The sequence below is a fragment of the Wolffia australiana genome, chromosome 7, assembly GCF_029677425.1.
Source record: "Wolffia australiana isolate 7733 chromosome 7, ASM2967742v1".
NCBI lineage: Eukaryota > Viridiplantae > Streptophyta > Magnoliopsida > Alismatales > Araceae > Wolffia > Wolffia australiana.
The window spans coordinates 15,758,131-15,782,700 of NC_135841.1; the positions used below are offsets into that span (position 1 = coordinate 15,758,131).

The 24,570-nt window shown below is 41.7% G+C and overlaps 3 protein-coding genes and 2 long non-coding RNA genes across 15 annotated transcripts; 2 read left to right on the forward strand and 3 right to left on the reverse strand.

The window, feature by feature from the left end:
- The first annotated feature begins 930 nt into the window (after positions 1-930).
- On the forward strand, positions 931-4,634 carry LOC144705147 (uncharacterized). 2 transcript variants are annotated; one of them, XR_013581985.1, is made up of 5 exons: positions 931-1,332; positions 2,008-2,126; positions 2,495-3,412; positions 3,509-4,257; positions 4,325-4,634. It is a non-coding gene; the product is annotated as an uncharacterized LOC144705147 (long non-coding RNA). The 2 variants fall into 2 exon arrangements; XR_013581986.1 differs by having other exon boundaries at positions 940-1,332; positions 3,206-3,412.
- Positions 2,950-5,023, reverse strand: LOC144705145 (Eukaryotic aspartyl protease family protein). 9 transcript variants are annotated; one of them, XM_078577689.1, is made up of 8 exons: positions 4,824-5,011; positions 4,637-4,754; positions 4,332-4,558; positions 3,895-4,249; positions 3,636-3,824; positions 3,492-3,564; positions 3,346-3,433; positions 2,950-3,251 (listed from the first exon to the last, which is right to left on the reverse strand). In XM_078577689.1, the coding sequence occupies exons 1-8, from the start codon at positions 4,931-4,933 to the stop codon at positions 3,158-3,160; spliced, it is 1,254 nt and encodes a 417-aa protein (XP_078433815.1). In that variant the 5' UTR covers positions 4,934-5,011; the 3' UTR covers positions 2,950-3,157. The 9 variants fall into 9 exon arrangements, 7 of the variants coding, with proteins under 7 accessions (XP_078433815.1, XP_078433820.1, XP_078433816.1 ...); XM_078577694.1 differs by having other exon boundaries at positions 3,895-4,233; positions 4,824-4,973; XM_078577690.1 differs by lacking the exon at positions 4,637-4,754 and having other exon boundaries at positions 3,895-4,233; positions 4,789-5,022.
- A 9-nt stretch (positions 5,024-5,032) lies between these two features.
- LOC144705146 (uncharacterized) lies at positions 5,033-6,125 on the reverse strand. The gene is made up of 3 exons (XM_078577696.1): positions 5,949-6,125; positions 5,587-5,843; positions 5,033-5,509 (listed from the first exon to the last, which is right to left on the reverse strand). Exons 1-3 carry the CDS (start codon positions 6,123-6,125, stop codon positions 5,071-5,073), a joined length of 873 nt encoding a protein of 290 aa, XP_078433822.1. The 3' UTR covers positions 5,033-5,070.
- On the forward strand, positions 5,380-6,607 carry LOC144705148 (uncharacterized). Of its 2 annotated transcripts, XR_013581988.1 has the most exons (3): positions 5,380-5,520; positions 5,638-6,126; positions 6,208-6,607. It is a non-coding gene; the product is annotated as an uncharacterized LOC144705148 (long non-coding RNA). The 2 variants fall into 2 exon arrangements; XR_013581987.1 differs by having other exon boundaries at positions 5,638-6,607.
- Positions 6,608-19,160: 12,553 nt separating this feature from the next.
- On the reverse strand, positions 19,161-23,201 carry LOC144705529 (BTB/POZ domain protein TNFAIP protein). Its single transcript, XM_078578267.1, has 11 exons — positions 22,737-23,201; positions 22,056-22,153; positions 21,939-21,984; positions 21,364-21,446; positions 21,175-21,239; positions 20,823-20,884; positions 20,608-20,667; positions 20,421-20,453; positions 19,646-19,711; positions 19,472-19,561; positions 19,161-19,381 (listed from the first exon to the last, which is right to left on the reverse strand). Exons 1-10 carry the CDS (start codon positions 23,175-23,177, stop codon positions 19,517-19,519), a joined length of 999 nt encoding a protein of 332 aa, XP_078434393.1. The 5' UTR covers positions 23,178-23,201; the 3' UTR covers positions 19,161-19,381; positions 19,472-19,516.
- Between the last annotated feature and the right edge of the window lie 1,369 nt (positions 23,202-24,570).

The window sequence follows — 24,570 nt, forward strand, 5'->3', positions numbered from 1 at the left end:
ATAATAATAATAATAATATGAGTCTACTTTCAGGCCACATTCTTTGATAAATCTCCCACTTGGACAACATTAAATGATTCTTAGAAAATAGGGTGACACCTTAATTTTCCAATGAGGGAGGCTGACCTAACGGGATGGACCGGCTGGCATAACTAATGTCTTAGTATCTTCTGTACTATAATTCCTTTTTTATTCCCTTTTAAAAAAATTCATGAGAAAGGTTATAAAATGTTTGTTCTTTGATATATACAGCAACAAAAGATGAATTGAGGTTCCTTCTATTTCTCTCTAGGATTTGCCTTTGGATTTCCATAGCCACCGTCTCTAGCTGTTGCTGGCACACCTAGACATCCACTTGTTACATGCATGTCGCCAAATCATGTCTATCTCACACTTTGCTCAACTGCACTAAGCACATTGCCCCATTTCCACCTGCACACTACTCACATATGGCAAGTGTGTTGCCCCACCTCCACACATCTCCGCAAGCATGTAGCGAGCACATCGTCTACCATCCACATTAAGCCGTCACCTAAACCCCTAGCCACTCCATTAGTCATCTGCTCGACCCATGAAGGCTGCCATATTCTCGTCGTTACCACCATCACCGTCCTCGTCATTGTCACTGTCTTCCCCAACCGTCCCTGTAGGCACCATCGTTTGTTTTATTGCCATCACTGCCGCCACCGTTATCACCGTCATCGTCATCGTCACTGTCTTCACTATCATTGTCCTCTGATATACCCTGGTACTACCACCATATCAATATAACCTGCTACTACATCACATTTCCTGAGGAAATAAAGGAACAACTCGAGAAAAGTAGAAAAAAAGAGCAGGGTAAGGTTATTGACTGCATAAATGATGTAAAGTATATTGACTGCAGGCTTAAAATTGAAGCCAGAACTCTTATTGAGTATTCCAATAAGAGGACCCAGATTTCCATTGAGATCATCATCTCTGCGTCGCATCTTCATAAACACTTTATCTGGAGATTGATACGATTTCGTGCGGATCTATCAAGATGCGCGTACAGATTTGTTGGAAATGCGAGCCTCGCGATCTGTCGTTTGCACGAGATCGTATCCAGAAAGTATAATGAAATCACGAATTACACACGAAGATTACGGAAGAAGAAGACAAGACTCCATCAAAGAATTGAAAGGTTAAGATCGGATTGGGAGGATCTCCGGAGCTCCAGCCCTCTCGCCTCACCGACTAATGGAATCTTGAATCCTTCTGTGGGAGGTTAACTTTGGACCTGTCTTCTGTGGGAGCTAGTCGGGGGAATTCTGAATTCGGAGAGAACACGCTTTGAAGCATTCAAATGAGGTGTTTTTTTCCTCCACAGTTGCGATGAAATGTTTGTCTTCCTCCGAATGTGGTGTTATGGCAAATTTTTTACTTGTGCAGTCTGAAATAGCTGCTATTATCTTGTTCGTCATTAGACATTTCTCTACTAAAACTTCTGAGGGGGTCGTTTATTGGTTGCGAGGAACTTCCTCTGTCCAAATTCTTTGTTTGAGTTAACGATGACAAAGTTCCTTTGCGCAGAGTCCTGATCATATGTCTGGACAATCTACTGTTGCCGACAATGTGAACTCGAGATATGGATTTCCATTTTCGAGTTTTCCCACAAAAGGGATTTCCATTTATGCCTTCGATTGAAGAAATTCTTTAATCGGATGATGGATGGTCTTTGCATTGTTTATTTCAATTCAGAAATAATGCAGGCAGGTGATCTATTCCATTCAACAACAATCGAACTGCCTGTGAGTTTTTTTTGGGCACGCTAGCCAGCGCTCATAGGTTTTCATACTTCAGTTCAGTGCTCCCATTTTTGGAGAAGTTTCATTTTTGACTTCTATTTCATTTTTACAAATGGGAGTATGTACCCAATGTTGGGGTCATTAGTTTAGAAGTTTATTTTGATCATTGATACTTTATTGGATTTTCCAATATATTGGACGCCGATGCACTCAAAAGATAAATTTAAACTGATTTCAGATCCCAAGGAACTGATGCAAGAGTTCATTATATTGGACGGTGAGGTAGCACTGTGTATGAGCGTGCTGAAATGATTGTCCGAGGAAGCAGTGAAGAATTGTGATGATTCTCATATTACGGTACGTTAACAAACTCCGTCACTCTTCATTTGAGTCTCCTCTCCATTTACTTAAACCTCACATCCCTTCATCTGAGTTCCTATCTCATTTAATTTTACTTAATGTGGAGCTCCTGTATCTTGATATGGAACACCTGCTGAAGCTCCAAGGGAAAAACGAGAGAGAAAAAGTTGCAGATGTGTGTTCTTGAGCTGAAATGTTTTGAATCATTCGTATCCAGTCCTCGCCCATTGAATGATTTTTTCAAGGATGGAATCTTAATAAAATGAGAATACATTCGAACTTAAACTTTTGACGGGTCTATTTTTTTCTTTCATTCACTTGAATTTCTTCATATTATTTCTACAATAGTTTTGAGTTTCTTGTAGGCATACGAGAAAAAATCTCCAAAAAGAAAACGTTCTTCTGACAAAAGAGAATTACGGACTGGATCTTTTATTTCAAAACCTGACAGAAGAGGCTTCCTATGCCAAAGAATTCCTACTGCTGCGCTTAAGCTCAAAAACATAGCAGAAGGAAGTAACAAAATTTCCTTACCAAAATGCATAATTGTTTGCCATCTTATATTTTCTTAAAATGAAGCACAACTGTCGAGTATTTACTCTATTAATGATTTCGGTTACCTTTCATGTCGATTATTTTTGTTGGCATTGGGGAGGGATACTTAACATGTCAGCCTGCACAATTTCCTCATTCTTACTCTGTATTTCCACTTTCGAATCGGCTAAGTTATTGCAAAATTAATTTACCAGTTGATTTTAAAAAAAATTCTGGCCGAAGATTTCTCGCCAACAAATACTGCTATGATCGAGCACTTACCAAGTTGAACAGTAGAAGCCATGTAAATAATATGTCAAGAAATGTTCGTTGTAATTCAGCTTATCAGTCGTGCTCCTTGCTCATATAAAATTTACCTCACTGGGGAGGAACATGAATCCTCTACCAAATTGTTGTCTGCAAAATTATGCATCTCTAAGAGCATCAAACATATGGAAACATTCATCATGAACCTTGCTTTCGTATCTCAGATATCATAGTCTGTTCAATAATCTATGTGTGAAGCCGTCTCGGCTCTGCAGCATTGACCAGATTGACCCGGAGTCGAAGCCATCATCCCCATTGACACTGGCATGCAACAGCAGACATCGACGAAGATGCAGTCAGCAGACATCCATAATACCATCCATATCATCAAATTTCATCAAGGTCGGGTCCAAACTTTAGCAGCCGACTGCAATCGGCGCGGGCCCAGCCGATCCTCTTCTTCTCGTTATCATAGACGACGAGTAAGTCCAACATGGAGATATCTGTTCAATAATCTAACATCAAATTACGTTATCAATGAGCTAATTACCAAGCACTAACCTCCAATGATATTGTAGTCGTTCAGGCCGACATGGGTGCCGTTCAGAATCCCCAAGCACACGTTGCCGAGCTTCTGAGAAGGATTCCAGGCAAGATCATCAAACTTAAACACACCAACGGAGGAATTCAAGAAACCAAACACACCGAGAGAACGAGATACCCTCTCGGAGGTATCTCGAGAAGCACTTTCTTGAAGAAGACAAGGGTGAGAGGCTTGAAGAACTTGGCCGCCTCGTCAAGAGATTTGAAGGGTCTCTTCCCCCGCCAGCAAAGAGGCAGAGCGCCGTCTCCCGCCGCCTCCTCCAGCGGCGCCACCGCCAGCCCCTCCTCCAACTGCAGTCGCGATACCGAACAAAAGAATAAAACCCTAAAACGAGGCGATCTTTTCTTCTTCAGAGCTTACCAGGCGGAGGAAGGACGAGTAAGGGCGAGAGGAGAGGTAAGTGTAGGAGCTGCCGGTGTCCAGAACGATGGGCTGGCGTTTGGAGAAGAGCTTCGTTCCCAGGAAGAGATCTGCCTTGCCAGGAGAGTAATGGCCGCGAGAAGAGGCGTCGACCCAGCTGAAACCAGTCGCCGGGAAAAGATCGCCGCCGAAGAAGAGAAATCCACCGCCGCTGCGGCTAAGGCAATGACCGACTACGTTCCGCGCCAGCCCCTGCGCACTTAGCTGCGCCAGCGCGCCCGCCCCGCCGCTGCCCAGGCCCAGCACTCCGTCCGTCGGCGCGCTCTTCCCCTGCAACTCCTGCTCGTACCCGCACCTACGAACGTAAGTTTATTTTTTTTGAGAATTCTATCGCTAAATTCGCTACTGACGTGAAGATGCATGGCGTTAGGGTTTACCCGAAGGCGATACGAGGGCGGAGAAGAGAGCCGTTGGCGAAGGGGATGGAGAAGACGTCGCGGACGAGCACTCCCCGGGAGAAGCCGCGGTCGGCGTACTCCACCTCGTAATCGCACTGCTCCTCCGGCGACTTGCAGGCTCTCTCCTCGGCGAAGAAACCCCCGCAGAGAGGGTCTCCGCAGGGGAGAAGCTTGTCCCTGGTTGGCTTGTACAGCGGATGAGGGCCCTGCCCAAATCGAAATATTTTCCAAATTGGGAACGAAATTATTCTCTAAAGAGTAAAGACTCGGCCTTTTTTTCTCGCCTTGGCGCAGCTTATACACGGCGCGTCGCACTGTATCCATGATAGATCGCTCCCCGTGTCCACGTCCAGGAAGTAGGGTTTCGGCGGATCCCCGATTCGCAGTTCCACGAAGAACACCCTGCGAAAATTATCAACCGGGTTCGTTTTTTTACCTAAAAAAAACGAAGTATGTCGAGCGGATTCGGACCCGTCTGGGTAGACGTTTCCGTAGACGAGCAGCACCGCGGCGGACTCGCCGGCGGAGACCGCCGCTCCGCCGAGAAGAAACAGCAGCGCCACCCGCAGCGATATCGTCATTTCCTCTTTGCCTGTTTTTTTCTCGCCGTTAGCTATTATTAATGGCGATACTCCGCGGGACCCGCCACGAAGAAACGGAACGGGCGTCTACACGTCGCGGAAGAATAATCGGCGAAGTTTAGATTCAGAAGTCTGGATTACGAAGAGGGAGAGTGATTCAACAAGTCTTTGATCGCGAGGCGTTGCGGATCGGAGAGATGGGTGGGGAAGACGACGTGGAATTTGATGCGGAGATCGCCGCGGCGGCGATGGTCTTTGGCGAGAGGCATGCCTTGGCCGCGGATGATCTTCTCCGAGCCGTGGTAGATGATCTCGTCGTGCAGGCTGCAGCTCATCTTCTCGCCGCCGAGCAGCCGGAAAGAGAAGGAGTGGCCTGTCAACGCGTTAACGAGCGGCACTTCCATCTTGAGGACTAGATCGTTGCCCACTCGCTTGAACGCCGCGTGCTCCTTCTCCGCTACAACGTACACCACGTCCCCCGCTTCGTCCCCTTTCCCTTCGAAGGTTACCCTCGTTCCCTTCTTCCACCCCGGCTTCACCCTCACTGTATGGACCTCTTCTGCCTTCACTATCTTCCTGCAACCAAGGTAATAATAACAGCTGATATTATTTATTTACGCAGTAGAAGTTTCATTTTTGGGAGGTTTGGTTACCCTGTGGATCTATCGAGGATGTTCCGAGTGAATCTGATCTCTTTGTCGCAGCCCTTGCAGAGCTCCTCGAGAGTGCATTCTAATTGGCGCTCTACGGGCGGAGGCTTGGCGAAGTAGCGGTGGCGGCCGTCGCTGTTGGCTCGCCGTGGCGGGGCCTGGTTGAAGTTCTTGACAGAGGGAGATGGGCTGCGGTTGGAGCTCTGGCGGAGCTCTTTCCGGGAGCCGAACATGGTTCCTTGCTCCCTTTCAATAAGCGCCTGCAAAGTCGATATGGGTCTCAGATTTCATCAAAGGAATAAGATTTTGATGAATTGGAATTCGAAGAAGATGAATAAGGATTGGAATTAGAAGAAGACGAGGACTTCGTAGGCTTGAGTGATGGCTCTGAACTTGGATTCGGCTTCCTTCTTGGAGGAGGGAGGGTTCTTGTCTGGGTGCCATCGCCGGACAAGGGCCTTGTAGGCCTTGCGGATTTCGTCTGGCGAGGAGCCTCTGGTGACGTTGAGAACGCCATAAAAGTCGACGGCGTCGTCCTCCATGGTGTAAAAATAGTCTCTTCCCTCTCTCCTCTCAATTTATCTTTCTTGCTATTTATGAGTTTATGATGGGGTTTGTCTTCAGAGGCAAGGAGAAAGGAGCGGAGCGGAGATTGAGGAGAGGTTGGGAACGATACCAGCAGGATGGGAATTGGCAAAGTGTTGGAACGGCGACGAACGAGGGCCTCTTTGTCTGAGATAAATGCCTGTGCAAGTGGAACCCGCCTTTCTCTCTTGACTGCCTCTCTCTCTCTCTCTCTCTCTCTCTCTCTCTCTCTCTCTCTCTCTCTCTCTCTCTCTCTCTCTCTCTCTCTCTCTCTCTCTCTCTCTCTCTCTCTCTCTCTCTCTCTCTCTCTCTCTGTATATCTCTCTCTCTATCTCTCTTGCGGACATTGTCTCCCGATCGTGTCGTTGTCTCAGATGACAAGGGCCACTCATCAGCCCACGATCGCAGAAAGAAATGGGTTTAGTGTTTAGTTTCTCAATCTGTTTTCTGAGAAAACAATCATTCAGTTTAGAGTGAACTCTCGCACCGAGTCGCCGATGCACCATTCCCATTCCACATCTCCCCTGTTCTCCCACGTTCTCTCTTTCTCCGACACACCAGGATCGATGGCTATCTTGATAGAGAGAGAGATATAGAAAGAGATAGATATCGGAAGTGGGTGGGGAGTCGCCATAACCGACGCAGGAAGTGGGCTGAAAAGAAACTAAGAAATAGACAGGATGAGTTGGATTAAGGACGGACCGGGACGCGCTAACTCCTTCCTGTTGTCTTGTTCAGGGCCGTCGCTAAGCATATATTCAAAGAAATTTGGCTCAGTAATTGTTGAGAAGGACATGTCACGTGGAATATGGCAAGTGTAGCCAGTGTAGGGCGACGCCAGCTCGTCTTCCTTTAAATGAGCAGCTGTCGCAATCCGAGAACTTTTATCCCTGCACTTGAGTACTTAGCCCCTACCGGATGAATTTTACTGTGTACTTGGCCCCTGTAACGTCACTGCGTGTTGTTCTGTTTGATGTCCACCTGATCACGATTGGTAGATTTAGAGAGGGAAGGTGGGAGGGGAAGAAAGCAAGGTGGTTTGAGGGTGAGAAGCCAAGATACAGATATCAAGAGAGGGAGAAAGTGAGGCGAATATAAATAGATTAGAATGGGGGAAAGAGAAAGAATTGGGAAGTGGAGAGAATTTGGAGAAGAGAGTGAGAGTGAAAGAGAGATAAGCGAATTGAGGGAGAGAGAGTGAGAGGTTGAGCAATAGAGGTTTATAGAGGGGGATAGAGCAAGAGGAAAAGAGAGTGGGAGAGAGAGAGAGAGGTTGAGCAATAGAGGTTTATAGACGGGGATAGAGCAAGAGGAAAAGAGAGTGGGAGAGAGAGAGAGAGAAAGAGAAGGAGTGAAAGGGTGAGCAATACAGGTTTAGAGAGGGGAAGAGACCAAGGGGAAAAGAGAGATGGAATGAGAGTGAAAGAAAGGCTGGTCAGGTGGATATCTCGGCCGGGGCCAGTGCGGTGTTGGCAGGCTATCATTGATGCCAATCATCCATATTTTTTTCTTAGTAGTATATATTTTCTTTAAAATATTGGTCATTTCTATTGTCCAGATATCGTCATCAGTTACTTTAGGTTAATGGCTGAATCATATCCATGACAACTTGCGGACGGATGACGTTGAGACAACAAAAATTTATCTGAAGTTTGAACCCATCCATTCGGTCTCATCCTGTCCGTTCATAACCATTATTTGTCCTCCATCCGTAGTTAATTGTAAGGCTCTGTGTTCTGATTGGATGGTCTTTCTCTGATCTACATATAAGATTGATCCAACAGCCCTCATTATGATCTGATCAAAAGATTTGATAGAAATCAATAGTCAGATCTTTATCAGCCCAGAGGGTTGATCCAATCTATCGGCTCATCTGATGATCGATCAAATAAATGGTCAGATGGGCTTTCTATGGGACTACCACAATGCCTCCATCAGGAAGCTCCAGCTTGAACAGCTCTACACCCTTGATATACCACTAATGCATTGTACCCATGGAGTTATACCTGAAATAAATCAATAAGAACTGGATGATGACGACGATGAGAGAGAGGCACAAAAAGAAGAAGAGAGAGAAAGAAAGAGAGGGAGGAAGGATAGAGAGAGACAATGAGTATAAGTCGTCTTTGTTGATCGTTATCCTCTGGTCGTTACTCGACATGTTAGGTCATATTTATAACAAGAGATATAGAACTGTTGAAATTAGGGTTGGACATTTAGGACCTAGGACTGAATTGACTGGACCAAATCGTAACCGTAGGTCCTCCATTTGAGGGTGGACTGGTTGGTCAAACAGATTTAGGTCCAAGGGACAAACCGGACCAGAACTGGAAGTAAAGTATTGAATATTTATTTAAAAAATTAAAAATTTCTAAAAGTATGAAATCCAACATGCTGAAGAGGTTTCTATTGACCGCAGCATAGCCACCCTATATTTTGACCATCAGTGGGCAACCTCTTGATGCAGATGATATTTAACATAACCATGAGCATAATCCCGTCTAGATTAAATCTTGATCCCTAGATTTAAAAAATGTCTACATTAAATCTTGATTATCATCTTTAATCCTAATTAGATTTGGTTTGATATTGTTGTCTCATAACATCTATAAGTCACATGTTAATTTTTTACTAGTACATCATTAAAGTAAGTCCTTTTGGTAAATGTCAACATTCGGGAAATCTGAACCCTAAGTAAAAATCCTTTATACTCCCTAAATTTTAATGACATTTACTGATAAACTCAAAAGTAAGGCAAAATTACATCGTTGTGTATTTGGCTTTAATCAATAAAATTTATAAACCTTTACTCATGAATAATTTGGCCAGTTAGTGATGAGCATGGGTCATCTCCACAGGGAACAGATCTTAGGAGATAGCACTCTCTTTAGGATGAATTTGAGAGGGTGATAAGGAATACATATATCGTAGGAGATAGTGATAGGACGGAGATAGTGATCAAAGATAGGGATAACAGTTCTTTGAGAAGAATGAAACAGGTATTACACCAGCAGTGGATCGTGATCAAAGCAAGTGAAAACAGGAGAGAAGGATGAAGGAAGTTGTGACGAAGTGACAATTAGACGAGATAAGAGACTTAAGGGTAATGATAATAAGAGATATTTTTCTAGGGTTTAGTATTGAAATTATGGTTTAGTATAAAGACGAGATGTGATGACCGTAGGAGACACGGGGATGAAGGTGGTGGAAGTAGGAATAGAGTGATATATAAAATGAAAGAAGTTAGTGATTTATGTTTTCTTAGATAAATAGATAAGAAAAACTTGATGGGATCATGACTATGTAGGTGACACATGAGGTGGATGGTGGATGATGATATATAGGGTGATGATTGGTGATGATGGATATTTATGGATATGGATGATAGATGATCTACCTAAATGAATGTGTTGAAGAATGACCAATGTAAGGCAAAAGGCTGACCTTACATCCCTATGTTTCGTCCGAATCAAGGCATCTTCTTGATTCAGATCAGCATCCGCTCTTCTCTGTTGATCATCTCCAAGCACTCAAGAAACCAAGAATATTCTTGATGGACCTTCAAAACTTTATTTTCTTTCAATCTGCCTCTTTGGGAGGAAGTGAGCTTGAAGTTTTATTAGAAAAAGATTCAGAGCTCAATTTATATATCCAACAATACGGATGGGTAGAGGACATAAGATCAAAACTAACCAGAGTTTTAGATCATCGGATATCAAGTCTAGGAGTTGGATGACTCTTAGATGTTGATTTAATTCAAAATTTTCTCTCCTTTTCCTCCTCACCACTATCATGTCATTATGTTAGGGTTTTGTCTCGTTGTGGCATTTAATGCGATCATTGGCCTTGATTCTCCCTCATCATTCGTGATGAACGGATTCCATCATGCCACATGTGGGGTACAGAAAAAAGAGAAAAGGTAAGTTTAACTATATTGTAATAGTTGTATTATTTAAATAAAAAGAGGGTATGTGACGTGGTGGCTCATGAGCGCACCTTTGTGATGACTAATGAAGTGAGACGTGCTATTGGTCCATGTCACCCCCCTGATTTAAAAACTATGAACGAGAATATTGAGCTACAATGATTGGCTGACACAAATCATTAATGAGGTTTAATGATTGGTAATCGCTAATCATCAATACTAATCATTAGTTGTTCACCATTCGATGAATCGAACGACAACACTTGGCATGGTCAAAGTAAAAGGCCAAAAAATATCTCAAAATTCATATAAAGTTAAAAGACTTGAAAATTATAAATAAATTTGTATTTTGAATCAGCAAATTTATACCTTTGCATATTTATTGCCAAAGTTCAGGAAAAATCATATTATAATTCAAAAACTTATTTTCATTCAAAATATATTGTCAGAAAAATCCCTAAAAATATGTTAAATGCACAAATTTCAAAACATCATTCTATTGATGGGTTTAATCATTTCCGACTTGATAGCAAACATATATAACCAATTTAATGCAAATATATTTATATGTAAATATCATCATATAATCTATTAATATTGCATGTTATCAGTGACCATGCTGAGCTTGTCACCATTGGTTACTGTGGGTTTGAATAATTGTCCCAACGTGATTAACGTAGTGGAAAACTTTGAATTTAAATCAGATTGTAGCAAAAAACAATAAATCATCCTATATGTTGTTGATTCCACTCTCATTTGTTTCTTAAAAGAGTACATTCAAGCCATTCATGTGCATGACCTCTCTTTTTTTTTTTTTTGAATGGCAAAAAACACGGTGCCGGGTACGGCCAACCCCGGGGTTGTGCCCGTAGACCGATCCATCCGTGCCCTGGACGCCACCCAGGGGGATTTTATTTATAAAGTGGAGTGTTTATCAATGTTTATAGGCGTGGAGCGAGTATAAATATCCCAATTACACTCGGATTCCCACTCTTCCACCCCCATGTTAAGAAAAAGAAAAGATACATAAAATATATCGTGCAGGCGCTCGGGAGATGTGCACGTCGTCATTCCACTAGAGCAGCCCTCGATGACGATGGAGTTCAGTGATGATGTGCATGACCTCTTAGTGCATGTGTGATACTTATAATGAAGACTTAAGATAGTGCTTGATTGGGTGAATTATGATAAGATTATAATAAGAAGATAATTAATCTTAAAGCATATGTTCTAATGGTCATATTCAAAGGATACTCAAGGTCATCGAGGTATCCATATGATAACACTACCTGATGGAATTATATATGTCTAGCAAATCAATCATACATTTCATATCTTGCTCCATGTTCATTAATATAATGTTTTCATTATAGTGCACATGTGATTCTTATAATGAATTCTGCATGACCAGACTTAATGAACTGTGATATGATTATAATGTGTTCTAAATAGTCATATCCGAAAGATAATCGAGAAGGCATCAAAGTATCCAAATAGAATAACACTATCTAGTCTCACTTATATGATGGGTATAGTTGGCCTTGTAGCCATCAAGTGGAGACACAAAGGATAGATATAGATTTCTCTTTAGTAGAAAGATTTCAATGAATTGAACTGTACAATCCTTGAATGGTATTATACCAAACTATATATCAGGTTGATTCATGTCATTATTGTATAAGTGGTTCTAAGACCTAAGGCAACAAAGATGTATTGTGTCTTGATACCCGTACTTTGATTATGACTTATGAGTTCTTCATCATAAAATTCTAAATAATGTCAGTTTGGGTGCATCAAGAAGTTTACAAAAAATGACTAAATGGTCAATATGGGATCATCCGCCCTCCATATAGGAGACAATTGAAGTAATAAAAAGTTGATGCAGTCGTTTCCTAAGGTAATGGAATATCAAAGAAGAGTTCTCCGATGATATTTCAAAGGCATATTAACTACTTGGTTGACAGATTAGTGTTTGACAATTGCTCGTACCCTAAGTCATCCAAGGCGTGTCAAGTGAACGAGGGACTATACGTATACAATAACTGATGACATAAAATTTCAATGAGTAGAGACAGACTCCTTTTTATCTTCTAGAGAATGGGGTGTAGCTTGGCATCCCACCCGCTGAAAACTCAACCTATCAATCAAGTTAAATCAATGAGTCATAATTAATCTATTGATAATATATTTAATTAATTTGGAATTTCAATGGAGATTATTGGGCCACTAGAGTCATTAATTAGACTAATATATGGGCCTAGAGGGTTACGTGCAAACTATCTTTTGGATGATAGAAGATATACTTAAAGTTTGGGGGTTTTATAAAAAATACACACTTAGTATAAATAGGGGAAGGCTCTGAACAAAATTCATGTGCTAGAATTGTTTAGGGTTGTTCCCCTTCTTTTTTGGATAGACAAACATAATATGCCTATGACCTATAAGCTCCTATTCATTGAATTCCAAACTGTCTAAGCTTGGGGGCTGCAAGAAGTTCACAAAGAAAATTGAGTAATTAAGATGGGATTATCCACCCTTCGTACAAGAGGAGACAACTCAAGGAAAATGATGTCATGTAGTCATTGGCCAATAAAGTAAAACATTGGATAATAGTTATCTGATTATTTCCAAACACATCGATAAGAACTCAGATGATCGATTATATTTGAAAATTGAATGTACCCTAAATCATACTGCAACGTGTCAATTGGATGAGTAATCATATGTTCATAATAATTGATTATAAAAAGCTTGCAAGAGAGAACCCCTAATTTTTTCCTCCAAGGGTACGAGGTGTAGTTTAGCACCCCATTAGCTATAAACCCAACGAGTGAATTGTGTTAAATCAATCATTGATTAATTAATTTATAAATTAGTACATATAATTAATAAGATAAGCTAATAAGAGGTATTGGGCTTTTACATTCATCAAATAGAATGATACATGGGCCTAGAGGGTCAGAAACAAAGGGCCTTTTGGACATCAAAATATATACTTAAATTCTAGGGGATTTTAGAAATAATTATTGATAAAAATAAATAGGATAAAACCTTAAATGGAATTCAACCAGTTCATAACATTTAGGGGTCTCTCCTTCTTCTACCTTCTCTCTTGGCTGCCCTCCACTCTAACAGATATTATGTGACTCCAAAGCCAAATCACACCACCATATTTTATTTAAGTTCATTGAATAAAATATGTTCATTATTATTCTAGTCTGATGTTTATAATGAAATCCATGAATATAAGTAGTGAACTAGTGAATTATGATGATATCATAATACAATGATTTATAGTCTTTAAACGTATTCTAAATATTCCTTTTTGATGGATAGTCAAGAAGGACATCAAATTTTATGGATAAAATGGCACTATATGATCCTACTTGTACAATGAGTATTGTTGATCTTGTGGTTGTTAGTGTGGATACACTAAGGACATATGGTGGGTGCTCTTTGGTGAAAGAGTTCACTGGATTGATCTGTATGAATCATTGAATGGTATTATATTGAAACATTGATCAGGCTGATTCATGCCACGATTTTATGAGTGATCCGTTGATCTTAGACACCATCGACATCTCGTGGATCAACGACTATGTTTTGACTATTGCTTAAGAGTCTCTAACCATGGGATTCGATAAAGTTTTAGCTCAGATATAGTACGAATCCCACAGAGATGATTGTGTGGTCAAGACGGAATCATCCGCCCTCAGTATAAGAGGATATTGGCTCAAGGAAGATAGTGCAACTAAATCCCTGGCCAGGGTAGTTAGGATATTGGAGAAGGCATTCTCTAATGATCCCCATTACACATCAATAATAATTAAATGACAGGTTTGACGATATACCATACCCGAAGTCGTTCGAGAGTCTCATGCGGAAGAAGTATTATACATATACGGTAATTGATGACGGTAAGGTTCCATGAGAAAGTTTGAATACGACTCTGTATCATTTAGAGCACGAGGTGTGGCTTGGTACCCCACGGGCTAGAAACTTGACCTATTGATTGGGTTAAATCGATCTTTAGATAATTAATATTTATATTTGTATAGTTAATTAATATGGTTGGCTAATAATTGTTATTAGGCCACTGAAGTTATTAAATAGAATGATATGTGGGCCTAGAGGGTTACACGCGTAAGATCATGGGGGTATTGGTGAATATATTTTACTTGGTAGGTTTTTGAGAAAAAATATTGAGTGAAAAATTAATTGGGGAAGGGGCACCTATTTTAGGCACCCATGACAGCCAAAGTTGGGCAACCCCCACCCACATTGCTTCCTCATGAGCATTTCTCCACTCATCCAAGAGTATAGTTGGAGACTGGAGGTCTACAAAGTTTTCAATAACAGTTGGATAAGAAGAAGTGGAGATCCAAGAGTAACTTGATCGTGTGGATACTTCTAGATGCTTGGCACGTGAATGACTTCAGAAAAATGTCAAAGTTTTCAAGTGAAGGGTGGAACAAGTTCCCCACAATTTACATATGTTGTATTAGGTTCTAGAGTTTGATTTGGAATCGATCAATGTTTCTGTTGCACAACAAATAGTTTACTATCATTCAAACAAGGTAGCATAACCCAACACAATCTTGATGTGAGCAAAGCGTCATAACAACACTATTGGATAGTTAAGAGAACCATCGACATGGAGGATATTCAATGTGGTAAGGATTTCATAAATATGTCTAGAGGTTGGACACATGAAAACCTCAACACATCTCACTCGAGGAATCAAGACATTGTAGATGCAATCCATGTGAAGGTGATTTGATCATATCAATTTTTGAGTGACAATATGGTTATTTTCTAAGTCTTTTATTGTGAGAATCATTTAAGTTTTCACCACAATTATGGTCCTTATTCCGTCGAATGATTCATCATATGACACACATGTGTCTTGCCTCTAGACGTATCCACCTATTCATCGATAAGAGAATCTTCTTGTCTTCTAGTAGATAAGCAATACCATCACTCCACAATGATCTCCGTATCATTTGAGATGCATTAAGATGGGAGAGTTCCCAAGGAAAAAATGATAAAGGGAGATGGAAGGTTACCCAAAGAAATACAATCATGGGGTAATTTTTTATTTGTGGCTTTATTGTGTTTATACTTAATGGTTTTGCTTCATAAAAACTCCATACTTAATTAACCCTTAATAAATGTCCAATAATCATTGTGTGTTTCATGATAACCCTTATTAAAAGTTCACATAAAATACTTAATTAACTATGTAAAAATATATTTATTGATATTGAATCGATATAATCTAATTGATAGCTTGAGTCACCAACACATGAGGTGCAAAGACACTTTGTGTGTTCTGGAAGGTACAAGCTGTCCATCAACACTCTCATAGAAGATTTTTTTATCAATTATCAAATACCTATATCTAAAGAAATAAATTAATTATGCAGTTGACTAAGAGAAGGGATAAGTTGATGTAAGGGGAAGATAATGAAAATGTAGAGGATAAGTAGTAAGTGGAAGAAGGTTAGGGATAGCTGGGGAAAGGAAGAGATAATGTATGTATAATAAAAGATATTATATCATACTATTATCAGTAGTTATATTTTTATAGATATATAGGGTTTGTGAATAAGTGGGATAATTCAATTTTTTTATCATACTATATTGAAGGGAGAGAGTAAGTTATGTAGTCGAGGAATTATTTTTATAGTGTAATTAAGATATAAGAGAAATAAGGTAAAGATCAATTAGTAAGGGTCCTATCATTAGTATGTAATATAATTTGTATGATTATTTATTTTAATTAATATTAGGTTATTTATGATATAGGAGGGATATATATAGTAATTAAGGAAATATTGAGATTAGGGAGTCAATGAATGGGGAATTTTATTTTATTAAGATATAAAATGAAGGATAAAGAGATGTGGGGCATAAGGATATTAATGATATCTAAAAAATAGAATTTTTGATTATGTGCAGATGTATATTAATAATATGAGAATAATTTTTATTAATTTGAGAAGGATTTAGGAAACTAGAGAGAGAGAGAGAGAGAGAAAACAATAGAAGGTAATAGGAAGAATTGAAATAATTAATAGATTAGTATCTATATTTTATATGGTTTGGATAACTCATAATATTAGAATATGGTTTATATAAGCATGAGTTTTTAATAATTTATGTATATTTTTAATAAAATAAAATAAATAAAATGTCAGATGAATTTGTCGATGGATGGTAACGTGTTTGTCAAAAAAACACATTACGGACTTACTAAAACATAGTGAAATATCATTTCAAACTATGTTTAATCTAAATCTATGTATTCAGAGATGTTTGAAAACTCAATACCAATCAGATCAAGTTAGAAACGCACTAGAAATTCCTTGATTTGAACAAGCTGAGGATGAGTGCACAAATCACCACTACCTTATGTTGATGTAAGACTCAGATCATCTTACTTAGTGCGGGTGCATTTTGTGGCATTATGGACCTCCTTCTGCACCTTCTTGAGCCAACTGAGTCTCTATGGAGCTGTGAGGGGCTCTAATTTGGTCATATGAGCCCCATACAAGTCACACATCGCCACCCTAGATCTTGGTCGAAAGATGGCAAAATTGGTGTCAGAAACCCCTTTTAAGCCTTCAGGAGGATCTCAGATGGTTGTAGATGGGATGGTCTGGCCATGGGATTCCTGCAAGGGCTGTTGGGTCATCCATTCGATGGAGTCAATAGCCAAGGCAGAGATGGATGGATCTACCCCTAGCCCTTTGATCTCTTTCAGCATGGATCCAACTACTGTGATTAAATTGCAGTCATGGACCCTTTTAAAATTGGTAAACCCTGCCATGTCAGCAGTCCCGTCAATAGGGTCTTTTTTCTTGGCTTGTTCATTAAAGCCACATCATCCTCGTTAGTGGCCATGGCCAATCAGGAGCCTAAAAAAGAAATAATATAAAAGAGAAGTCAGATATAATGCAAATTGTTCAATCTTCCTTAGAAATATCAAATGGTTGAGATTCAAATATAACTTAAAGTTTGGCATGTTATGACGGTGGCTTCGGCTTAAGTCGGTCTAAAGCCTGGTCATTTGTTCTATCATATTTTCTTTGGTTTGGGGCCCATTGGGCCGCAATGATCTCTGTATTCAGTCAATCCAACACGGCCTCCATCACAAAAAAAGCAAGGAAATATTATTTCCATGTTGAAGGAAGTTGAAAATTCTGGTGGTATATAATCTGATTCATTCCTTATCAAATTAAATACTAATCTTCTCCCCCACATGTGCAGAGGCCACATGGACTCTCTATACTTGCCTTATGTGTGGGCCCTCTTGTTTGGGCTCACCTCTTCCTACCCTACCGCCACTTAGGCACCAGCCCGCACCATCTGTGTAGGGACTTGAGCATTATGCTCTCGTCGGCCCATGAATGGCTTGGGCGATGCTACGCCTAGCAGCTGATGAGGGCCCTTGGCACTTTAAAACCACTTTTTTCATTCTTCTTCGCTCTTTATTATTTTTAAAATTTTGGCTTCATACTGAAAATTATAAGTAACCACTAGAGAAAATGAATCCCGAAAGCATTGTATGTACGATTAAAACTTAGTGTTAAAACATATTCTTCATGAAACATAATTGAGCTTGTAAATTTTATACAAAACCATAATAAAATTTTCTATTTTTAAAAAAAATGGTATGCTTAACTCATGAATTTTAAACTCTGCCTAAAATTAAGATAATATCAACAATATGATACCAAAATAGCCTTAAGATATGTACGATTGGATGCATCAAAATGGATTCGTCATGGCCCTCAAGCCCATTGCCACTTCATTTCCTCTTAAGTTCATTCTAATAAATAGTTGTTTATTATTTTTGTCATGTGATATTTAGATTGATGAGTATGAATGTGTTAGGAGTCGGTGAATTATGGTGGGATGATAAGACAGTAATCAGTAGTACATAAACATGTATTCTAGATGTTCATATTCGGTGGATAATTGAGAACAACAAAAAACTATCTCATAATAATAACATTATATTATCCTACTAATATGATATGTATGACTAATCATGTGGCTATTAGTGTAGAGACATTAATCCATTTGAATTCCTTAGAGAAAGAGTGCACTAAATTGATATGTATAAATTCATCAACGTTATTATACCTGAACATTAATCAGGTTGATTTGTGTCATGCTCATAGAAGTAGTCCTTTGATTAGAGAGAGCAAAACATCTTGCAGAATGATAGTTATATTTTAATTATAACTTACGAGTCTCAAATCATACGATTCAAACAAGTCTTCGCTCGGATGTAGCAAGAAGTACATGAAGGTGATTGAGTGGTCAAGATAGGATTTTATACCCTGGGTATGTGAGGAGATTGACCCTAGGGAGAAATACATTGAATCTCTGGCCAAGGTAGTGGAGATATTAGAGAGATCAGTAACCAATGATTTCTGTTACGAATGATAAATAACTATAATGCTGGATTAGGTTTGATGCTGCATAATTGGGTCTTATCTCTTGAATATTGATACACATACGGAGAGAAAGATACAGTGGAAGAGAGGGGCTCGGAGTAAGGGAGAAAGAGATAGTGGGAGAAAGGGAGGGAGAGAGGGGGAAAGAGGGAGGGAGGGAGGGAGAGTGAGAGAGACAGAAGAAAAGAGAGGGGGAGAGGGAGAGGGAGAGGGAGAGAGAGTGGGGAGGAGAAGAGAGGGAGAGGGAGAGAGAGTGGGGAGGAGAAGAGATGGAGAGAGGAGAGAGAGGGGAAAAAGGGGGACTGTGGGAGAGAGGGGGAGTGGAAGAGAGGGAGAGTGGGAGAGAGAGGGGGAAAAAAGAGACTGTGGGAGAGAGGGAGGGTGAGAGAGAGAGAGAGGAGAGTAAGAGAGGAAAAGAGAGGGGGAGAGAGGGGGAGTGGAAGAGAGGGAGAGTGGGAGAGAGGGGGAAAAAAGGGACTGTGGGAGAGAGGGAGGGTGAGAGAGAAAGAGAGAGAGAAGGAGAGTAAGAGAGGAAAAGAGAGGGGGAGAGAGGGAGAGGGGGGGAAAGAGAGAGGGAGAGGGAGAGGAAGAGGAAGAGAGAAAGAGGAATACCAGCTTATCACAATCATTTAAATTATACGGTACAAGATGCGGGTAGGACTCTCTCGCTGCTTGGCTTTCCCATACAGCACCCAGTTCTTTCGTTGTGTCTTGGGTCACCTTCCGCTTCCCTCAAGTCTTATCTAGGGTGGGCTCCATGTCTTGCCAACGGCTGTCAAATCTCTTCTTCTAATAATATTTTACTTCTGAAAGCCTTCTTCTGCACCTCGCATACAAGAAAAGTCAGGTGATTCACATCTTCCTTCCACTCTGTCCCTCTATAATAGTAGTGAAAAGGGTGAATTAATACCCAAGTGGCAGATGGAGCAGCCAAAAAACTAAACGACGCAGGAAACTATTCCGCCCCAATGACAGAATCAAGAAGTGCAGCCTCTTCCTCCTAAAAAAAGTTCAAACGAAATCAAAGTCGTGAATCAAAGTAAAGATAGTGACAGTGGCACATTCAAGAGGAATACTAGCTTACCACCAGCGCGTTGAACTCCGTCTCTTCGTCAATGGCACCAACAACAGCAGGATCATCCAACAGAAACTGACAGCGCCAGAAAAGCATGAAAATTCTAGGGTCAGAGCCAGATATGGTAAATTGAGAGTTATCTTTAAAGAAATAAAAGATACACCTACTAAGGTCACTTCTGCCGCATATATAGACTAAGAAAATGGAAATTTGAGTATACCCAAAATAAGCGTTTCCAAGAAGTAAGCCCTTTAGGTATCAGTGAACAACCGTTAATCATCAACTTACTGATACGCCTAATTCTTATCAAGGTATTGTGGAAGTTCCTTGGGAAAAGATTATCGAGTTTGGAAAACATACTAAAATCCAGAAGTAGATTTCAATTCCATTTTGTACAAGTAGACAAGGAACACAAAAGATAGACCAAGGATCTCCCTACGGAGCCCTTCCTCCTCACCATGGCTCCTCTGAGATTTGCACTGGACTGACTACCTCTGACTTTCTTGAAAAAGGATCCTTTCCCTCCTTTTGCCGCCAGAATTTTATTTAAATGCTTGCTGCACGTGCAAACTCATCTACATGTGCGTCTAACTGACTACATTTCTCTTGTGACAACATTTGTTCTTGAAAATATCGTATCACTTACCCACCAAGTGGCTCACACGGTCCCCTACTACTTAAGCTTTTAAAGTATTTCTTTTGTAGAGAAAACAATTTCTATTGACGCATCAATTTCCGGACATAATTTCTCCTAAAACAGAGTCATGAAGGTTGGTTTACTTACGTCATCAGCGATCTGTAATTGCCCATCTTGATCCTGCATTCCGACAAAAAAAAATCAATTCCAACTTATATCAAATAGAAAACTAGTAAGTGCAACGTATTGATTGCCGACATAGTTCAAGAATAAGATACAAAATGAAGATTACTAAAAAAATTTGCACGAAAAAGTAACAGCTACAATTGTGTACCTTGACAGCAACAAATAACAGGGGATCTGACGGCGTGTATATCATATAATGCGTCCCATCCTACATTACGCAAGTAACAGAAGGATTAGCAAAACAATAAAACTAGCTATGTTTTTTTCAACGAAAGAAAATTAAGATATGAGGGTGCTATGACAGAGTGCTATTAACATTGCAGCATAATCTTTGTCAGAAGAATTACTTAATTGCTAATTCACCTGATGAAAGCATGTGATGTCAATACCCTCAGTTGGCAAGCCATCTATATCTTCACCATCATCTGAACGGCACAACAAGCTCTTGAGATAAATAACCAGAAAACATGTGTGGCCATCAGGAAAAAAATAGGCAAGTTCAGAAGCCTAAACAGCAAATAGCCATCTCTCCTTTACTAGAATAAATAAAGGACAGGAAAAAAAAATCATAGAATGCAACATAAACTTGAATAAGTGCCCATCTTTTATTCAAGTCAATCTCAAAGGGGTTCAGATTTATTCACAAAAAAAACTCGTCAAGCAAAAGGGAAGACACATAAACCTAACATAAAAATAACAAAAATATGTCATGTACCAGTTCGGAATTCAAGGATATCGTCCTCAGAGTAACAAAATCTGCCTCGTGCAGTGTAACAGAACCTGAAAAATTGTGAGAGGCTGAAATCAGTGGGTAGTCACGGAAGGATATGAGCCATATTCAACTATTCTCGAAGAAAATGAATAGTCCAGCTTCAAACATGGATCCAAGAAAATGAATAATCACCCGCTAAACACAAGGTGCATGTGAATCTTGGCAAGAGCAAACGCAGCAGCTGGGAGTATAGCCTCCACTTCTTCATCACTTACCTGTAAGATGTGGTACAGTTACTAATTTCTCGTTGATCCATCATGAGGACGACTTTAGTTAAAAAGTTCGCCAAGAAACAGAAGCAACCAATAACTTCACTATCCTACATCTTACAAACTTACCCCCATAACTTTTTTTTGGCATGAAACGCAGATTTCACACACGGTATTTGATACATTTAGGAAAATCCTCGTAAAAATAAACTAGCTGTTATACTTAAGTAAAAAAATTAAAGATCAAATATTTTAAAACCCATGTTTAGAAAAAATAACACATATTTAAATATTTGATAAAAGAAAATCTATCCAAATTATTCGGCTAAAAAGGTAATTATACTTTCAAATACATAGGATGAATTAATTAAATTAGAATTTCTTAAAAAATGCTCGCTGACTGTACAGCACGGTAAATCAATTGAAACAAAATGAAGTACTAGATCGACAAAAACTTCCACTGGAAATTTAAAAGGATGTAGGGTCCAGAAGACGTACAGCTTCCCATCCACTGAAGTTCGAGCTCTTCAATATCTGAACTGGACTGAAAATTGAGAAATCATTCTTAGCTCCAAGCATTCGGATAAAGAAAAGCAAGAACAAGACTTCACTTACGTATCGACTGGGCACAATAACATGCACTCCTGCCCGCGCGAACTTTCAAATACTCTCCTTATCACACATTCCAATGGGAAACTGCTGGTCGAATCAAACTGCAAAATTATTTAAAAAATTAAAATAACGATAATTATAAGGAAGGAAACCCAATGCTGAGGTCAGCTGCATGGGCCCAACACAACTGAAAACACAATAAAGATGGTCACTTCATCCAGTACGGGCAAAGTATATATAATAAATGGGCGTAGCGGCCACTGAATATGCAATGATAAGCAGTACATCATGTCTGAGAACGTCGGGTAAAGAGAATTCAAAGAGAACAGTTAAATTCAGATGCATCATTAAGAGGCGTGGACACCAGATTATAGGAAGCCAAACATAGTAACAATGAGAAAAAAATCCGCAGAATTTATTGAAAAAATTCCTGGATTGCAAGCTTAACCAAATTGCGGAGCCCTGGCTCTAAAGGGTATCCGTTTATTTTGTCCGAATAAAATACACAGACAGACTAATTGATATCCTACATTTTGACATGTCCGGCATCTACATTTTAGTTGGGAAATGCAAAAAAGGTTGAGCTACAAGAATCTCCTCACAGATTAACCTCTAAATCAAGTAATGTAACTCAGAACAACAGAGAAAAACCAAACAACGTCGAAAAACAAACAAATTCCTCACAATCGTGGCGATCCGCCGAGGCGAGGCGAGGAGGACCTTCCCAACAGGATCCACAACAAAGCCAGCAGGAGGCTTAGGAAGGGGGAAAGACGCGTTACGCCCCGCTGCAGGGCCGCTCGAATTGGGCACAACTTCCACGAGAGGCTCCCGAGAGGGCGGCTTCTCAGAGACCTTCCTCTTCCCACCTCCTCGCTTCCTCGTAGAACCCTCCCGCTGTTGCTGTTGCTTGGCCGCGCGGCAGTAGGCAAGCCTCAAGGATGACGAAAAACCTTGGCATAGGGTAGAATTTGGCGAGGCGAGGAGGAAGGAAGCGGCGGACGAGGCCAAGATCTTGCTCCGGCGATGGAGGGAGAGAGAAGGGCGAGAGCACCACGAGCAGGACGCGCCGGAGACGATCATCTTCGCCCTCCCCGCTGCCACTCCCCCGTAGACGACTGCCATGCCGGTCTGCCGATAACGGCTGAATTTCTCCGAGCTCGGGGAAGAAATATCCGCGGGCCTGGCTCAAATCTAGCCGTTGAATTTCGACGGTGCCGATCGGTTTCCGGATGATCGAGAATTTTGGACGATGATGAGAGACTAGTATGATTGACACTTGACAGTAGTGTGATTGTGTCTAGGGATGGGAGTGCGGATCGAATTTTGATCGAATGTTTCGATCGGTTACAGTGAGAGTCGATCCGAATCGTTCGATCGAACAAGGTCTGAGGTCGAATTCGTTCTGGATTTTGCGACCGATTCGATTCGAAGTATGAATTCGGATTGTATATTTACTAGTGGGGCCCCCTCGTAATGCTCGCAGTAGATAATTTTTTGTGTCTTTGTGCAGGGTGTCACTCTCTCTCTTCTCTCTCTCTCTCTGGTCAGCCAATTAGCGTCCAGAAGGGTACACTAATTTCACACATCACACTGCACGGAATATTCGCACACCGCACACGCACCCCCTCCCAGCCGCCGTCCCACCTCTCCCCCGCCCGCCCGCGCCCCCTCCCTGCCGCCGCCCCGCCCTCCTCACCCGGCCGCCCGCGCCCCCTCCCTGCCACCCCGCCCTCCTCCTCCGGCTGCCCTCACCCCCTTCCCGCCACCCCTCCCTCCTCCCCTGGCCGCAAGTGCCCCCTCCCCGTCACCCGTGCCCCCTCCCCACCGCCGCCACCCCCCTTCCCCACTGCCCATGCCCTCTCCCCGCCGCCGCACCCCCCCGTTCCCCTGGCCGTGGCCCCTCCCCACCGCTATGCGCCCCCTCCCTGCCGCCGCCCTGCCCTCCTCCCCCAGCCTCCAGTGCCCCCTCCCCCCTGCCAGCCTGCCCCTCCCCGGCCACCCGCTTCCTCCCGGCACCCGCGCCCCTCCCCTCCGCCGCGCCCCCACCTCCCCCCCCACCTGCCGCCCTGCCGCCCTACCGCCCTCTCTAGCTGACGACCGCCCCCCCTCCCTGCTTCACTGGGGCGGCTCCACCGGCTCGAGCGGCTCGACCTCCGCCAAGCTCGAGCGGCGGCGGGGAGGGGGCGAGGGGGGAGGGGAAGGGGGTGGCGGCGGGAAGGAAGCGGGCAGCGGGGAGGGGAGGGGCGCGACAGGGGTTGTGGGTTGGAGTGGGGGCGAGAGGCAGTGGGGAGGGGGTGCGGGAGGCCGGGGAAGGAGGGCGGGGCAGCGGCGGGGAGGGGGCTCTCACTCTCTCTTCTCTCTCACTCTTTTGTCAGCCAATCAGAGGCCAGAAGGGTACACCAATTCCTATTATAGTAGTATAGATTTGAACTGTTGGAGAAAAAAACAACTCCCTTTCACGTTCTCTCTCTTCATCTCTCTCTCGTTTGCTCTCTCTCTCTCTCTCTCTCTCTCT

What these genes read in the sequence shown, in the direction of transcription:
- LOC144705146 (XM_078577696.1), bottom strand. Translation starts at nt 6,125, where the DNA reads ATGGAGGACGACGCCGTCGACTTTTATGGCGTTCTCAACGTCACCAGA. An exon ending in CCATCACTCAAGCCTACGAA is followed by an intron (nt 5,844 to 5,948) that starts GTCCTCGTCTTC and finishes TCGACTTTGCAG; the next exon opens with GCGCTTATTGAAAGGGAGCA. An exon ending in ATCCTCGATAGATCCACAGG is followed by an intron (nt 5,510 to 5,586) that starts GTAACCAAACCT and finishes CCTTGGTTGCAG; the next exon opens with GAAGATAGTGAAGGCAGAAG.
- LOC144705145 (XM_078577688.1), bottom strand. Translation starts at nt 4,933, where the DNA reads ATGACGATATCGCTGCGGGTGGCGCTGCTGTTTCTTCTCGGCGGAGCG. An exon ending in ACTCGTCCTTCCTCCGCCTG is followed by an intron (nt 3,825 to 3,894) that starts GTAAGCTCTGAA and finishes TCGCGACTGCAG; the next exon opens with TTGGAGGAGGGGCTGGCGGT. An exon ending in CGACTACAATATCATTGGAG is followed by an intron (nt 3,434 to 3,491) that starts GTTAGTGCTTGG and finishes ATTATTGAACAG; the next exon opens with ATATCTCCATGTTGGACTTA.
- LOC144705529 (XM_078578267.1), bottom strand. Translation starts at nt 23,177, where the DNA reads ATGGCAGTCGTCTACGGGGGAGTGGCAGCGGGGAGGGCGAAGATGATC. An exon ending in AATTACAGATCGCTGATGAC is followed by an intron (nt 19,712 to 20,420) that starts GTAAGTAAACCA and finishes TGGCGCTGTCAG; the next exon opens with TTTCTGTTGGATGATCCTGC. An exon ending in CGGAGTTCAACGCGCTGGTG is followed by an intron (nt 19,562 to 19,645) that starts GTAAGCTAGTAT and finishes AACTTTTTTTAG; the next exon opens with GAGGAAGAGGCTGCACTTCT.